Source organism: Crocodylus siamensis, chromosome 2 (genome assembly GCF_052110815.1).
Source record: "Crocodylus siamensis isolate JL-2025a chromosome 2, ASM5211081v1, whole genome shotgun sequence".
In the NCBI taxonomy this organism is placed as follows: Eukaryota; Metazoa; Chordata; order Crocodylia; family Crocodylidae; genus Crocodylus; species Crocodylus siamensis.
The window spans coordinates 172,868,205-172,884,910 of NC_143396.1; the positions used below are offsets into that span (position 1 = coordinate 172,868,205).

Below are 16,706 nucleotides of genomic sequence, written 5' to 3' on the forward strand. Positions count from 1 at the left end.
TGACCACATGGTGCTGGGCCCAGTGAAGAAGTATACTGGGGCAAACTGGAGGACCATAGGTGCCGATTTGGGTTTTTGCCAGCAGGTGCTTGCAGATGTAAAAAACCCCAAAACCTAGCACTTTACTTCAAACTTGGCACATTCCTGCACTGAACCCCACACGTGCCCAGAAGAGGCAGTGCGTTACTTCAACCCAGCTCTGCAGCATCTGTGGAGATCGGGTGCTTTAGTGGGGTGTTTTTGGCACTTTTATGTAATAGCTGATGGAATCAGCTTTAGCTAAAAGTGCCAAAAAGCCCCATTGAAAGTGCCCAATCTTTACAGACACTGCAGAGCTGGTTTGAAGTAACACGCTAGTTCTCCTGGTCAAGCACACTTTTTTTAACATCAAAACCAAAACGGCCATAACTTGTGGGTGCTGAGCATTGACTAAAATTTTTCAGTGAGTGCTTAAGTCCCAGAACACCCACAGAGTCAGTGCCTATAAGAGGGGCTCCTTGATGTGGCAAGCAGGACATGGCAGAGCCCTACATTAAAGCAGATTAGGAAGAAGGGCCCCCTAGGAGGATGTGGTAATGGTTCCCGACCCACCTTTGTCTTTCAGATTTGATGACATTGACTTGCCCTCAGCGGTGAAATACCTGATAGCCAGCGACCCGAACCTGCAGGTGCTGGGAGCTGCCTACATCCAACATAAGTGCTATAGTGACAGCAATGCCAAAAAGCAGGTGAGGGGCAGTGAGCATGGGGCTGCCCTTGATCAGGGCTCAAGTCCTGCAGCATGTTCATGGGTATACACACTAGTGGAAGATACTGAGAGGAGGTGTCCCCTGTTAGTCTGCAGGAACCTCTTTTTGCCAAATAGTGATTCAAAGGGAGTTGGAAGGGCCTGCTCAGACTTTTCTGGTTGGGGGCAGGTGTGGGCACAGATGGCAGCAAGGCAGGGATCCAGTGTAGGCCAGAGCAGACTCTGTTCTCAGGAGTTGCCTCCATGTCTCAGTCCCACAGCTGTTGATCCCTCTCCTTTCAGGCTCGCAGCCTCCAAGCTGTCCCCAAGCTGGTGAAGCTTTTCAACAGCCCCAACCAGGAGGTACAGCGCCATGCCACTGGTGCCACACGCAACCTCATTTATGACAATGCTGAAAATAAACTGGCACTGGTGGAGGAGAACGGCATCTATGAGCTGATGCGGACGCTGAAAGAGTCGGACGATGAGCTGCGCAAGAATGTCACAGGTGGGGGTGCACACACAGGAGAGGGCACCGGGCGGCATATGAGCACTATTGCTAGTGTCTTTGTATTCCAGGGGTACCTAGAGGCCACAACACAGTATAGGGCTCTGTGGTGGTACCTGTTGCACCCAGAATGAGACAGCATGAACTGTTCCATGGAGCATACGGTCTAGACAGATAATAGGGAACCCAAACATGTGTTGCTAAGAGTCACATGGTCACACAGTAGGCCAGTGGCAGGGCATGGAACAGAATCCAGGTCTCCTGAATCTCAGTCTCATGCCACATTGTCTAGAGCAGGGGTGCCCAACCCATGGCATGCATGCCACAAGTGGCACAGGCAGCCTTTGTATGTGGCACACAGGAGATCAGGGAGAGGACAGGCTCTGCAGCAGTAGGTAGGATAGGCAAGAGAAAGCAGAGCAGCAGATCAGACAGGGAGCATAAGGCAGGGAGCAGGAAGAAGAGCAGCAGATCAGGCAGGAGAAGGGAACTGGAGTTGCTTTTGGGCAGGGAAGGCTTACCTGCCAAAAAAGGTTGGCCCCCATTGGTAGAGTGTAGCAACTTCCCCCCGCTGTTCCTGATAGAAAATCACCATCCTCCTTCTCCCAGAGTCCATCTTCTGGCTCCTTTTCTGTGTCAGGACCTTGTTCAAAACCAGCCTAATGGCTTTTGCCACCTTCCAGGGACATGCTGATTTTACAAAGCACACAAGGGCCCAGGCCTCCATGAAGTGCAACCAGCCTGGAGAATTCCACTCTGCCAAGTCCAGCAGTTTCTGGGCTGCATGCAAAATCAAAACCATCATAAAACTTTGCTTAGATTGAGGACATGAGGCTCGGTTCCTTGGAAACAGCTAAAAAGAATACATGCCACTGCTAAAAAATAAATGTCTCTCTGGGCAGAGCCAAGCCTAGACAATTTCAATGGAGAGATCTTATCAGAAAGTCAGGAACATCTAAAAATGAGAGGTTGTCCTGAAAGTCCTGCCAGCACTTTCACTCCAGAGGCTGTTTCCAGGCAGCTGTGGATTCATTTAGGATCAGGAATGGCTGATGTGGCTTTATCATTGTCTCCCCTTTGGGTTCATACTACAGTTGCACCATCTCCCCATCAAGCGGCACTAGACAAGATACATACTGTGAGAGGAGGAAGGTTGAGTTGAGCAGGTTGTCCTTTTCCAAAATGTTGTTGCAATGTTTCTGGCCACAATGTCAAATGTTGATAGAAATGTTTCATAGTTTCATAGTAGCTAGGGTCAGGAGGGACCTGAACAGATCATCTAGCCTGACCCCCTGCCTCAGGCAGGAATGAATGCTGGGTTCACAAGACCCCAGACAGGTGATCCTCCAACCTCCTCTTGAATTTGCCCAAGGCAGGGGCAAGGACCACTTCCCTGGGAAGTTGGTTCCAGATTTTGGCCACCCTAACTGTAAAATATTGCCTTCTGATCTCTAACCTAAACCTGCTCTCCATCAGCTTATTACCATTGTTCCTCGTCACCCCAGGTGGTGCTGGGAAGAAAAGGTCTCTACCTATTTGCTGTTGATCTCCCCTGATGAGTTTGTAGGCAGCCACCAGGTCCCCCCTCAGCCTCCTCTTGCCGAGGCTGAACAGGTTCAGGTCCCTCGGTCTCTCCTCATAGGGCCTGTCCTGCTGTCCTCTCACCAAATGGGTGGCCCTCCTCTGAACCCTCTCCAGGCTGGCCACATCCTTTTTAAAGTGCGGCGCCCAGTACTGGACACAGTACTCCAATTGCAGCCTGACCAATGTCGCGTAGAGGGGGAGTATCACCTTTCTGGACCGGCTTGAGATGCATCTTTGGATGCATGACAAGGTATGGCTGGCCTTGCTGGCTGCGGTCTGGCATTGGCAGCTCATGTTTACCTTGGAGTCGATAATGACTCAAAGATCCCTTTCCACCTCTGTGCTTTCAAGAGGGGAACTCCCCAGCCTGTACATATGATGTGGATTCCTTCTCCCATGGTGCAGCACCCTGCATTTATCTACATCAAACCCCATCCTATTCTCATCTGTCCACTTTTGTAGTCTGTCTAAATCTATTTGCAGCCTCTCTCCCCCTTCAAGTGTGTCCACCTCGCCCCACATCTTAGTGTCAATCAGCAAACTTGGACAGTGTGCTTTCCACCCCCTCATACATGTTGCCAATGAAAATGTTAAACAGCACTGCTATACATTTCAGGGTTGTTATGAGGGGACATACAGTAAAGATGAAGTAAATATTGAAGTGATGGAGCCATAAAATTCAGGCAAAAGCGTATAGTCAGGCTGTGGCTGTACTCTACCTGCTGTTAGCAGGGCACAGGCTGCCAGACACGGGCTGGCTGAGGCCCACTCATCACATTATGATGAGGCTGATGGCTGAGCCTGGAGGTAGGCAGCCAGCGATTCAATGAGGGCACGCTGCTCCCCTCCACCTACCACAGTTACAGTACCAAGAGCCCCTTTGGTCATAGCTCTCCATGCTTCCCTATTCAGGCTCACAGTGGCCTTCCCTCAAATGCTCAGGGGGCCTTCACACAAAGCCTTCTTGGCATGTATGGGCTTGAAGAACAAGCAGCCTCCCTTAGTAGACAGTCAGGCTGCTCTGGGTCTTATCCTGCAGGACTAGGGGCAAAGGCAGCTGCAGATAGTTGAGGGGGTGGGAGGCTTAGACATTGCCCTAGGTACAGGGCAGGCAGCTGGAGACCCAGCTCCTGCTCTGAAGCCTTGGCTAGAAAAGAGGTATTGTTGCTTTAACTGGGTTCAGAGTTCTCGTGGAGGGGGGAAAACCAGGCTGGTAGGAGCCAGGCCCAGGCAGATACAGAGGCTGGGGAGGGATGCAGGATTCCCACACACCGGCTGGCTGCTGCTGCTGTCTGGAGCAAGATGAGTGGGGGGGGGGGGGGGGGGGAGAGCCCTGGCCTGGGGCCAGCTTCCACCTGGCTGTGTGTGTCACAGGCAGTGCTGCGCAGAGAGAGGCAAGCAGCAGAGATTACATTTGCTTGTATTAAAGGGCCCGTCTAATCTTGCCCGCCAGGCTCCGATTGTCTTGTCTAATACCAAGGCTAATGGGAAAGTCAGGCCCAGGAGCTATGATGTGAGGAGCTCAATGCCTATTACATGCATAAAGGAGTCCATGAGAGTGGCTTTAGCTACATTCAGTCTGTAAATGGAGAGAATAATCCCCAAAGAGTTTGGTCTGGGGCTGGCTTTGCCTTGCATGGTAGACAAATCATCCCCTGGCCTGGTGCCATTGCCCCTGGCTCCCCACCCCACTGTCCTGGCAGGGGAAGATCAGAGCTGTTTCCTATCCCACTGCTTCTTCGGGACATGGATGCTGGCATTTACCCCCTCCCCCCACCCCAAGGGAAAATCAGAGCTTCAGGGAGTCTATTGATCTTGGAGAACCCAAGCACCTCACAACCATGAGGGTCTCCTGATTGTTCTGGGGATTATTGCTTCCAAATTACAGGGGTGGACCTGAGGCCCAAGGCAATGAAGAGACTTGGTGAAGGCCATGCAGGTAGTCTGTAACAACCAAGTCCAGCTCTCCTAAGTTCCAGTTCAGTCCCCTATCCACTAGGCACTCCTACCATGGGATGTCTTGGGATGCTCTACTTTCTCCTGAGGGCTGTGGGAAGGAGGAGGGAGCAGGGAGAGCCCAGTTTCTGGAGTAGGGCCCCTGGGGGAGTATCGGGAATGAAGCAGGCGGCGGGTGGCTGAGCCCACGGGGCCCCCATTCTCCAAAGAGTTCTTCCGGATTTGAAGGAGACCCCCCCAGACAGCTTGTTCTCTGCAGCAAAATATCTTAGCAATCCTGTGGACCTGTGGGGCATGGGAGCTGCTAAAACAGGCCCCTGCTCAGCCCAGATTCAAACAACATCCGCCTTCTCCTATTACCTCCTGCTGCTGTATGTATCAGTAGGTGCCAACAGAGCAGGGTGGCTCCCTGGGCTCCTCACTGCTGCAGGGCAGCAGCTGTGTGTCCCCCACCCCACAGCCCCCAGGCCAACTGTGTGTGTGGTTTTTGACTGAGACTTCTGCAGCCCCAGGTAACTGGGCCACACCTTGGGAGGCTGCTGTCCAACAGAGAGCAGAGCCAGAGCTGGGGCTTTCCTGGTGTGGTGTCTGCCGAGTGGCTGAACACTTCACCAGGCCCTGTTTCCATGTCTGGCAGGCTCATCGAGCTGGAGGCCCACTGAAGGCCAGGAGTGGGAAGGGAGGGTTTTCGCTCTGTGCTGAATGCTCCAGGGGGCTTAGTGCTGCTTGCTTCTGCCCTGGCCCTTGCAGGGATCCTGTGGAACCTCTCCTCCAGTGACAACCTCAAGGACCGCCTGGCCCGGGACACCCTGGAGCAGCTCACCAGCCTGATCCTGGTCCCACTCTCGGGCTTGGGGTCCCCCACCGCCATCCAGCAGAATGCCTCAGAGGCTGAGATCTTCTACAACTCCACCGGATTCCTCAGGTACTGGCTGCCTGATGCCCATGGCACACCCATGGCTCCAGTCCAGCTGTCACAGAGGCTGATGGCCAAAGCCAGTTCTCCAGGAAGACCTTCATGGCTCTTCTGCATGGGAATGTGGGAATAAGGAGCATGCCTCTGGGCCCTGGCACCTGTACAATGGGTACAGGAAAGGGACTGCTGGGACAACTTAACAGCAATGAAGACCATGTCTCCCCCAAGATTTAGGTTCTGCTGTTGGTGCCAGTGCCATGAACAAGGCCTACCACACCCTGGTTAGGTTGTTGTATCCCTGTCAGCCCTCCTGTTAACCTGGCCAGCAGTCAGGGTCAGTGGCCCAGGGTAGCATTCCCCTGAGAGGTCACATCACAGGGGTTTTGTGTCTCTTGCTGCAGCACTCAGTGTTGGCCATTACATTTAGAGATGGGATATCCCCCAGCTTGGATGGTGGGTATGAGGCGGCAGAGGAGGTGGCTTCTGGCAGGGCCTGGAAAGAACAGGCTGGTAGGGACAGGACTCTTCCTCACCACAATCTGCCTTGTGCTCCCTATGCAGGAACCTGAGCTCTGCCAGCCAGCAGACCCGGCAGAAGATGCGCGAGTGCCACAGGCTGGTGGACTCCATGATTCACTACATCAATAGCTCCCTGGAGGTGGGGAAGTCAGAGGACAAGGTGAGCCCTGTGCCCCATGGGGAGACTGTGTGCATTGGTCCATGCTAAGCAGCAGTTTCCACTCCCCCCTACTCCCTGTATTTTGGGTGCTACATATGAATGTTGAGGCTGGGATGTGGCTCTGCTGAGGGGCTGAGGGATCAGGAGCAGGAGGGAAGCTCAGTGTTGCTAATGGTTCCTCCTGGCTCTGATTTACTACAGTACCAGCTGCCTTACTCCATCCCTTACATACACACCTGAACCTTAGTAGACTCTGTCCAAAAGGCCTCATCACCCCTGCTTACATGGGAGATCCTTGTCCAGGCTGATCCCCAGTAGCTTAGCCAGCGCTGCAGCATTGGAGTGATATCATCAGGTGTACCCCCATGACACAGTGCTGCCAGGCCAGTGGTGGGTCAAGCCAGCCCCACCACAGAACAGTGGTGACCCATCCAGTAAGCGGGCTTCTGAAAGGTGCTCTGACTGGCGCAAACAGCATGAGCTGACACCCTCTTCCCTTCCCCATCTCCCAGAGCGTGGAGAATGCGGTCTGCATGCTACGGAACCTCTCCTACCGCCTCTATGACGAGATGCCTCCTTCTGCGCTGCAGCGCCTGGAGGGCCACCGGAGAAATGACAGCACCACTGGGACAGGCGAGCTGGTGGGATGCTTCAACCCCCAGAGCAAGAAGGCACGAGAGGTCAGTGCAGGAGGAGCACAAGGGTGGAGTGGGAGGAGGCAGGCCAGCAGAGTCATTGGCTGCCATTTTGTGGCATGGCCACTCATTGAGTGGACCAGCAGTAGCAAGACAGGGTGAGATGGGGCTGGATGGACATAGAGTATCCAGCCAGGTGGTGACCGAGAGTGACAAGCTGGGTCCTGACACAACCAAGGCCTAACCTCAAAGCACGTCATAGTCAGTGTGAGTCTCTCCAGGACTACAGTAGGCAGCAGTTCAGGCCTTGCATGTGAAAACATAATGTCTGGAAGTAGATTCCTATGCCAGAGCATGACTTGTTTGAATCCCAAGAAGGCTAAACACAGGCAGTTGTGTGGCTAAAATTGGCCAGGTCAGATGAGTCACATGGTACCTATCTCAGTGTGCTGGTGTACCCCATATGAATACTCATTCATGGACATTTTAAAACAATCCCTTTCCACCTTCATAAAAGGCCCCAGGGTGGGAGGGCAACATGCTCCTGCATAGTGAAAACTGCATACCCCCCAACACAGGGATTCGACCCTGAATTAGCACTCAACTGCCAGGGTGATAGAGCCGAGGCCCAATTCACAGCATGTGTGCTCACATACGTGGTTTGACATTAGCTCCCTGTAAGCATTCACATCAGTGTAAATGAAGGGGAGCAGAAATGGTGTTGGGTCACAAAGAACTGAAGAAAGGAGTGGGCAGAAAGCTACGAGGGAGAGGCATGGAGTAGAGGGGATGATATGGGGATGTAGGGCTTATGGATGAAGGTGATAGGAACATCTCGCTGGGAATATGTCTGCAGGGCCTGTGTATGGTCATGTTTATTTGATGGCCTCTCTTCTCTCCTTGGCCTTGCAGCACTACCTGAACACAGATATTGTAACCTTTACGGAGGTGTCCAAGGACCCCAAAGGGATGGAGTGGCTCTGGAACCCCCAGATCGTGGGCGTCTACAACCGCCTGCTCCAGAGGTGCGAGCTGAACAAGCACACAACGGAGGCTGCCTCGGGGGCACTGCAAAACATCACAGCCGGGGACCGGAGGGTAAGGCCAGGAGCAGGGCACAGCCCCACCCAACCCAGCCAGGCAGGGAAGTGGAAGAGTCCTGTCCTGCTAACCACAGTCTGGGAACAGCCACCCCCACCCCCCCTAGCACAGTGACCTCCCTGAGTCTTTCACTATAGAAAGTCCAGTACTTAAGTCACCCCTGGAGGTTGCATTTGTGGTAGAGGCCCCTTGGCAGGCAGGGCGGCGGGGCTTCTCACGTGCAGTTGAATGGAGCTCCATGTGAGCTGGTTGTTTCTCAAGGCCTTCCCCCTCTCCTTCACCTGCTACAGCATTGTAACACCACCCTGCCTTGAGGCTGCTGTTTGGCTCACAGCTTGCCAGGATGGGCACTCCCCTTTGCCAATGCAGCAAGTCTTGTTCAGGCCTGCTTTGGGACCTGCCTCCCACTACCTGGAAAAACTCCTGGGGACAAGGGAGTGGCAAAAGGGAAGAGGAAGACAGATTACAGCAGGAATTGCTGCTCCAAGGGCCCAGAGGGATAAGGAGGCATTTTACCTACTCTCCAGAGAGTGGTACCCCCTGTTCAGGCCTGACAAGTGTGCCTTAGGCCTTCCTTCCAGCTGTGTAGTGGTCCCTATAGCAGCCACTTTCAGGGAGGGGCAAAATGTGGGTGTTGAGGGGCAGGGAGTGGAGGAGGTGACAGCACAACAGACTGGACCTTGCCCAGTGGCATGGGCAGGGACCAGAGAAATGTTAATAGAAATGGTGTAGAGGGCGGAAGGATGGGTAAGCCTGGGAGAAATGGGGAAATGCATAAGCTGGAATCAGGGGGCAGGAAGGTGGGTGTGCTGAGGCTGGCTGGATGGGAATGATTCATAGGTAGTGGATGAGGATATGAGTGTGGGGTTTGTGAGCTGTGGGTGAGGATGGGAGTGAAGGCAGGTGGTTGAGTGGGTTGAGACTGGGGCTGGGACTTGGAGGGGTGGGGGATACATGTGCTTGGGATGGGGCTGGTATTGAGCAGCTCAGGGTGTGCTACATGTCTGAATCTCTTTTCCCCCATTCCCCATTCCCAGTGGGCAGGAGTGTTGAGCCGGCTGGCACTAGAGCAGGAGCGAATCCTGAACCCCGTGCTGGACCGGGTCCGCACGGCCGACCATCACCAGCTGCGCTCCCTGACAGGACTGATCCGAAACCTGTCCCGTCACGCCCGCAACAAGGATGAGCTGTGTGAGTCCTGGGTGCCCATGGGGCATACATGGCTCCAGCCCCACTGTCAGAGGCTGATGGCCAAAGCCAGGCCTCCAGGGAGATCTTCAAGGCTCTTCTGCCTGGGAATGTGGGTGTTGGGGCTGTGCAGGCAGTGCCCTGCATTGACTGCCCCCAAGATGAGCCAGATGCCTTGAGCTCTTCCTCCTTAACACAGTCACACCAGCCCCAGCACTCATGTCTCCCTCCTGGGCACATCCTGACACCTTCTTGGTAGAGAGGCTCAGTCCCAACATGGTGGCACTTGCTCTTCTTTCTGTGGTTCATGATAACTGGAGCATTTATCATGGATCCAGATGCACAGTGATGGTGGGGACCAGTGATTAACCAGGGACTTGCAAACTCCCACCCGATCCCTGCTGTCCTGCTCTCATCCCCAGGACACACTGCCCCATTACTTTTCCCAAGATATTTTTCTTGGCTTTATTCTCTGCCCCAGCTTCTTAGCACACCCCAAACCTGGTCAGTGACAGTCCCTGTAGAGACCCCATGGGTGGAGAGAAAGCTGGATGGAGGAAGAGTTCTCTGTTCTTGCTCTGTACTACCCCCTTCTCTCAACTTAGCGCCACCTGGGAATTTCATAACTGAAAAGGCTCAGACTATTCAGTGAGCCCAGCCCAAGCCCCCTTCCTGTGCTCTCCAGGCATACCCTCCCACAGCCTGGAATATGCTTTCAGGGCCAGTGGTCTCCTCTCTGAGTTGCCGCCTGCCCCTGAGGCCATGGGGCACACCACTGCAGGGGCTTTGCTGCAGCCATAGCTTCTGATGTGGCCCCTTTGCCTTGGCAGCAACCAAGGTGGTGAGCCACCTCATCGAGAAGCTCCCTGGGAGTGCTGGTGACAAGGAGCCCCCGAGCGATGTCGTCGTGAACATCATTGCAGTGCTGAACAACCTGATGGTGGAGAGCCCCCTTGCTGCCCGTGACATTGTCTACTTTGACGGCCTGAGGAAGCTCTTCTACCTCAAGAAGAAGAGAGACAGGTGGGAACTGGCAGGACTTCTAACCCCCCATGCCCCTCCCCTGCCAGCATCAGGCCTCACCCCCAGCTCCTCAGGCTCAGAAGCTCAGCATGGGTCAAGGAGAGACTTCTCCCGGCACCACTTCACCTGGCTGCCAGGGTCTGGTGAGATATGAGAAGGCCAGCATCTGTTAGTCCCCAGCCAGCCTGCCACCCTCCTTATCACATGACTGTCACCTCAGCATGAGACTGGCCATAGTTCCCTTGGACATGCTCCAAAAGTTGCCTTGTTGTGGTGCATGGGCATCCCAGCCAGGGGCAGTCATCCCAGGCCTGTCCAGTCCTGCTGCTGCCCTCCTGCAGGTGGCTAAAAGCCACCCAGCTTGCTTTTCCCCCAAGCCTGTGCCAGTAACTCCTGCAACCCCACCCAGTGCAGGGCTCCTGGTGAAGGCTGCTCATCCCTGATCCCTGCCTGAAGCAGTGATTATTAGTCCCAGTGGGCTCGAAGGCCTGTCCCTCCTGTTCTGCCCTTCAGTGCCAGATCCTCCCCCCTAGTTCAAGGGACTTCCCTCCCTGAGTTGCTCTGGGTGCACCCCAGTTAGTCACCATGTTGCTCTGAGCTCACCTCACCTCACCAGGTGTCTGAAGGTTGCTGTGTCCTGTCTTTATTTGCCGTAGCTCAGACAGCGAGAAATCCTCCCGAGCTGCCTCCAGTCTGCTGGCCAACATGTGGCAGTACACCAGGCTTCACCGGGACTACAAAATGGTACACTCCTCCCTCTTCTCTGTGAGCTGGTGTGGGCAGTGGGAGCTGTGCTTAGCCCTAGAGCTGGGTAGTTTGGTTCAGGGGGCAGGCTGAGCTCTCTCTCCTGCAAAGTGGGGGGCTTCACATGGTAGGACTCTCCTTGCAAGAGGACGGGTTGACTCAAAAAATCAAAGACAATGGTCTGCCCATCCGGTTAAAGTAGGTATGGCCCAGCAGTTTCTGTAGCCTACAGAATACCAGGGAGCAATGGAACGAGCACCACCTCCAGCTGCCTCTGCCTCCCCAGCTCAAATGGCCAGGTACCCTTTAGAGCCAGACACATGGAGACAGTCTTCAGTGTGACTCTGCCTACAGTCTTGCCCCTGAAACCATGGTAAGACACTACCACGCCACAGCTCAGAAGCTGACTAGCGCAGGATGAGAGATGTGCTGCCCTGACATGTTAACAGCTGCACGGTAACTAAAAGAGTTGTCTGGAAATTTTTGGAGCAGCTTTCCTTGGGGAAACGCAGCTTTGCCAAAACCTAAACTTTTCACAGGAATGTGTCAGATGTGACAGCGCAGTGTCAGCATTTTGTTTCCTTCTCCTGGCTAGGGGAGGCAAGCTCCCTGCCCAGCACCTTCCCCTAATCTCCAGGGCCCTAGGGAAGCCTTCCTGCAGCTCTCTCCTGATGGGGATTTCCGTGGCATGAGCCAGGAGGTCACAGGTGGAGCTCAGCCCATGTCCCTTAAAAGCAGTCCCATCCTGGGCCAGGGGGCATGAAAAGACATCCCCAGTGCATCAGTATGTGCCTGTCCTCCTCGCCGCCAGAGGAGGCTGGGCTCAGTGGTTGCTGTTGCATTAGGTTTCCTTCCTCATGGGGGAAGCTCTGGGCAGGGAGGGCCCGTCTGCAGGGAGGTGGAGTGATGACATACACAGCACCAACACAAGCTGTTTAACCCTCATCTGGTTAGGAAGGACTGGGGACTAAGCACTGCTTCCTCTAAAGCACTGAGGTGCATAAGCAAATGGCTGATGGGTCTGCAGTACTCTGTCCTCCCCACAGCTCTCCCAAGAGTTACCCGTGGGATGGGACAACTTCTTCCCCAGTCACACCCTGAGAAGGAGATGACCCCAGAGCATTGTAAGGGGGCGCTAGGTCACCACCCCAGGTCCTGGTGTGAACTGGGAGATTCAGCAGCAGCTTGTTCATGAGAGTGATGCCCCCTGAGAGTACTCATTCATCTCCCACCATCTCCTGCTCTTTTGCGCCCCCAGGCCACACCCTCACTAGCAGCTGCCTCCTCCTGCTCTGCTCCATTTCCTCTCCTGTGCCCCGTGTAACTTAGCTCATAAATCAAGGAACTGTCTAATGGCCTGTCAGCTGTGGCCAGGTACCCCTCATGGAGTCCACCTTTACTTGGTGTGTCCCACCTGGCACTAGATGAACCCCATGAACCCACTTTTGGTTTTTAAGACCCGTCTACCACAGCAGAACCATGAGATACTGGGAAGGGGGGGAGGTTTGCACAGGGTGGGTTTCAGTCACTTTGAGAAGGGTAGGCCAGCCCATGCACCTTGCCCCACCGCTCTTTATGACAATTCTCTCTGTGCCTTGCAGAAGGGCTACCGGAAGGAGGATTTCCTCAGCCTGTGAGGACAAGCGTCCCAGGAGAGGCAGAGATGAGACTGACCAGCCCTAATGCTCCTAAGGAAGCTGCCTATGTAGCAGTGCTCATTGGCTTTACCCCAGGAAGCCTCCTTGGTGCAGCTCTCCCTCTCTTCATAGTCCCACACCAGCAGCAGCTTGGCTCACCTGCCTTATCTTTGCAGCCATTACTGTTTCTTATGCGAACGCACTGAAAGCCCCTTTCCTGCTGGGGCCCTCTGGGGCAGCCTCGCTTCCTCCTTGTGTTGCCTTGAGAGTTCAGAGGACTCTGGTGAGCATGGAAGACTCTGAAAAGCTCCCGGGACTCATGGTTGCAGTGCTACTGGAGGTCTACCAGTGCCGGTGGGGACACGAAGGGACTGATGCACAATGTTCCTATGCTTCTGGATTTCTCCTCACAAAGTGACTCTCTGAAATTAATACTTTTCCTCCCCCCGCCACACTTCTCCAGAAACATGTCCTCTTTAAATTAAGGAAGATCCAAGATGTTTGTGGAGTTGTGTGGGGTTTAGAGGCAAAGGGCAGCTATAGAGAGGGAGCTTAGCAGCAGGAGTTTCTTAGTGGCATCGGGGCAATGCTTGTATACTCGCGGCAGGTATGTCTGTTACGTCATGCTCAGAGAACAGTGAGTGTAGGGAAGTGGGTTGTGCAGACGTGTGGTGGGCTTGTAAGTCTGAAGGTCACAGGGAGGCAAGACACTATTCACACACACAACAGTAGAGCTAGAAGTAACCGCTATTCAGCTGGGCTACCCTGGCATTTCCTGAATCAGCCATTACTGTAAGACACCCAAACAACCCCTCAATACAACCAGACCCTCCCCTAAGATGCTGTCTCCCTGGCTTTTATAGCCCTGCAAAAGCATCAGCTGGCTTGCAAGGAACCTGTCAGAGGATATCTCCCTCCCACCAGCCTCCCCAGGGCTGGCCTCACTCTGGTTTTCTCTAATACTTTCCCAATTGCATGTTGGTTGTTTGTTTGGGGATTTGCAGGACTCTGTCTTGGCTCAAGTAGGTGCATTTTCTGCTAGCTTCATGCAAGCCTGGTATGCCCTGACAGCAGGCGGATCCTGGTCCCTCCACCACCATTTGGTAAGAGGGCACATTTCTCTCCCACCTCCAAAGCTCTTTCAGGTCCTGACTCTCCTCAGAGGAGTTCCCCGGGTGCTGCCGAGCATCCCGTTAAGCAGATCCTCCAGGAGGCATCCTCTGTGCCCTGCCCAGGCCTGATGCAGTGTGTGCGTGTGTTATGCTCACCTTTCCCGTCGCCAGATGTACCATAGTAACACATGTCAGAGGGTATTTAAGGTGGGTGGGGGGAGGTAGATTGTGAGGTGTGGTGCTATCGGGTACCCGGTGGGGTTTGTTTTGCTTTAGAATAACCTGTATGTAATACAATTGCTTGAGGAAAGAGGTCGCTGTGGGCCTGTACCAGGCTCCCTGGGAGTTACGGTGCATCACAGGTAATTGGGCATTCAGAGTGAGATGCCTGCAATAAACCACCTTGAAACTAGCAGGAAATTGGACAGTGGCATAGGGAAAGGAGTGGTGCTCTCTTGGTCACTCAAGACCCTGTGGCTTTCTGTGGTACCGGGGCGTCTTTGGCCACGTTCCACAACCTGCCCAGCACCTGTGTTGTTTCCCCTTCTGACAGTGGGAGTGCTGCTGCCATACTGTGCTGTCTGTGCACCCTTGAGATGGCTGCAGTTTGGTGGGTGGGCACCCAGGCCTTGCAGTAGCAGAATGGTTTGATGCACTTTGGGATGGGAGCAGCATGTAAGGGATGGTGATTACAATTAAGCAACTGACGGAGCCTGTGCACTGTGTTTGGTTTATTGCTGTCACTCTCAGGAGCCCTTGGTGTCCTGGGGCTGTTTCAGGCTGTGGGGAGGGGCTGGTTCAGCGCCTCCTCACCTGAGATGTCAGTGCTGTGGGGAGGCATGGAGCCAGCAGGCCGGCTGGGGCAGCTGTAGAGAGAGCGGCGTGTTCGCTGCATGCACAGCACGGCCTTCCCTGACCCCCATGCCCCATAGGAAAAAGCCGGGAGCCTGCTCTGTGCCATCCTGGGGGGAAGCACCCCACTGCCTCTTGACAGGTCCCACTTGCCTCCTTTCTCACCCCAAAACCAGCCAGGCAGCTGCCACAGGGGACAACCAGTCCCTGAGAGCCAGCCCCTTAGAGTTGGGACTGTGCCACAAGGGACACAGCAGTGGCTTGTGAATTGCTGTGAGTGCTGCCTTCACCCTGCATTGGCTGCCAGGCAGGGCGCTGCTTGCAGCCCAGTCCCACCACAGGCAGGCTGTCCAGGTGTCTCTGGGACCTGTTTCTTTCTGTGTTGCATAGGGGAAGCATCTGGCTCAGCTGTCTCACAGGGACAGGCAAGGCTGATAAAGCTGCTGTCTCTGGTCTTCCTCTCAGCAGTCCTGGGCCTCATCCTGTCCATGGGCTTGTGTGGGGGAAGGTGGTTTCCTGGAGCCGGTGTCACCACAAGCTGCCTTGAGCCCTGTGGTTGTCACCCATCCATGGGGGCAGAGGTCTTCTTAAGCAGTTGGCTTCCTTGCATCAGATGCGGCAGGCCGGCCAGCCCGCCTCCAGCTGCACAAGGAGACACTCTTCGGTGCCATGTGTTGGGCATGGGCTGCCTTGTGTGTGCGTCAAAGGGGGCAGGGAGGATGTCTCAGGAGCTGCTTATACCCCCCTGACCCTTCCTGCCCCACAGAGGAGCAGATGCTGCTTCTGCCTGTGTGACCCTTGGAGCCGGGGAGCTCCCTTTTAAAATGCACCTGAGCAAAGTACTGTGATCAGATCAGGAGCCAGCACCGCACCAACTCCATCCCTCCCCACCCCTGACAGGGAGGAGTCTACGTGCCGCAACAGGTCTCCTCCAACCTGGATCTTGCACCCGCTGGAGGGACCCAGGCTGGGATTCGCTGGCTATTGTGTTGATTTGTTTGTGTGGGGCTTTGAAGACAGGCCAGAGACCAAGAGACCAGGGTATGAGCAAGGGATGGTGCTGCCTCAGTGGTGTTGACATATGGAGAGCAATAAAAAACTAGGCAAAGGGCATGTGGTGGGGCTGCTGGCAGAGCAGACCAGGGGAAGTCAGGAGTTGCTTTGCTGGAGATGCAGCTTTGGCAGGAATAAACTGTGGCTAAGGAGAAAATCTGCTGCCTGGGGCTGAGTCTCAGTCCCAGTTCTTGCAAGCCACTGCCCCCTGAGGAAGGGGCATCTGCTTTCACAGCAGTGGGGCAGATAGCAGAGCCCAGCTCCCATGCCTACAGCCTCATGACAGGTGGGGCACCCAAGGGAGGCTGCTGTCTCTCAGTGTGTTTGTCTTCCTGGCTATCTGCCCCTAGCTATCTGAAATCTCTGAGCCAGGCCTCTCTGTTACCTAACTGAAGGCCTTGAACACTGCCCAGCTCTTCCTCCCATGTTTCTAAGTGCTTTCTAGGGTGTTCGTGAGTGAAGGGAGGACTAGCTGTCAAGTTACTGCTCTGTGTCCATCTTGGCCTGCCCTCCCACATACTTTTCTTGGAGACAGGGGGAGAACAGTCCAGGCAGTGACAAGTTAGAGTAGGTGGGGTAGGGTCACCTCCGATGGCTTGCAGCCATCGCTGGCTGGAAAGGTCCCTCAAGTTGTACTGCTGAAACCTGCTCTCCTGTGACTTCGAGTCATGGCGTTGCTTTGGTATCAGGAAGTTTGCCATTTTTACCTTACCTTTTCTATGTCTGCAGGGCTGGGGAGTGAGTGCAGGCCCCACCCAGCCCATGGCTGCACAGAGGACACTGGAGACCCACCACTGAAGCCTGGGCAGTGCTTTGGTCATGGAAGCTAAGCAAGGCTTGAGTGGTTATGTCCTGAGATGAGACCTCTAAGGGAACGCCCAGGTGTATGTGTGTGTGTGGAGTCACAGAGGTAAGATAGCCCATCTTGGCTCCAAAGCTCTGGCTGACATGGGGAGCTATAGATAACTTCTTCCCATGCTACTGCTGGAGA

General features: G+C 54.5%; 1 protein-coding gene across 3 annotated transcripts in view; it reads left to right on the plus strand.

Moving 5' to 3' along the window:
• The window catches only part of PKP3 (plakophilin 3), a 48,303-nt gene extending 32,426 nt beyond the window's left edge, over nt 1-15,877 (plus strand). The window contains exons 5-14 of one of the 3 annotated variants that reach the window (XM_090032331.1): nt 605-728; nt 1,031-1,235; nt 5,526-5,700; nt 6,253-6,370; nt 6,883-7,050; nt 7,918-8,103; nt 9,144-9,297; nt 10,125-10,317; nt 10,974-11,061; nt 12,663-15,871. In XM_090032331.1, the coding sequence (XP_089888457.1) occupies nt 605-728; nt 1,031-1,235; nt 5,526-5,700; nt 6,253-6,370; nt 6,883-7,050; nt 7,918-8,103; nt 9,144-9,297; nt 10,125-10,317; nt 10,974-11,061; nt 12,663-12,698 (1,447 nt within the window). In that variant the 3' untranslated portion in view covers nt 12,699-15,871. Of the gene's footprint in view, nt 1-604; nt 729-1,030; nt 1,236-5,525; nt 5,701-6,252; nt 6,371-6,882; nt 7,051-7,917; nt 8,104-9,143; nt 9,298-10,124; nt 10,318-10,973; nt 11,062-12,662 lie in introns of all 3 variants that reach the window. The other 2 variants (XM_090032330.1, XM_090032329.1) reach the window with 2 other exon arrangements.
• The last annotated feature ends 829 nt before the right edge of the window (nt 15,878-16,706 follow it).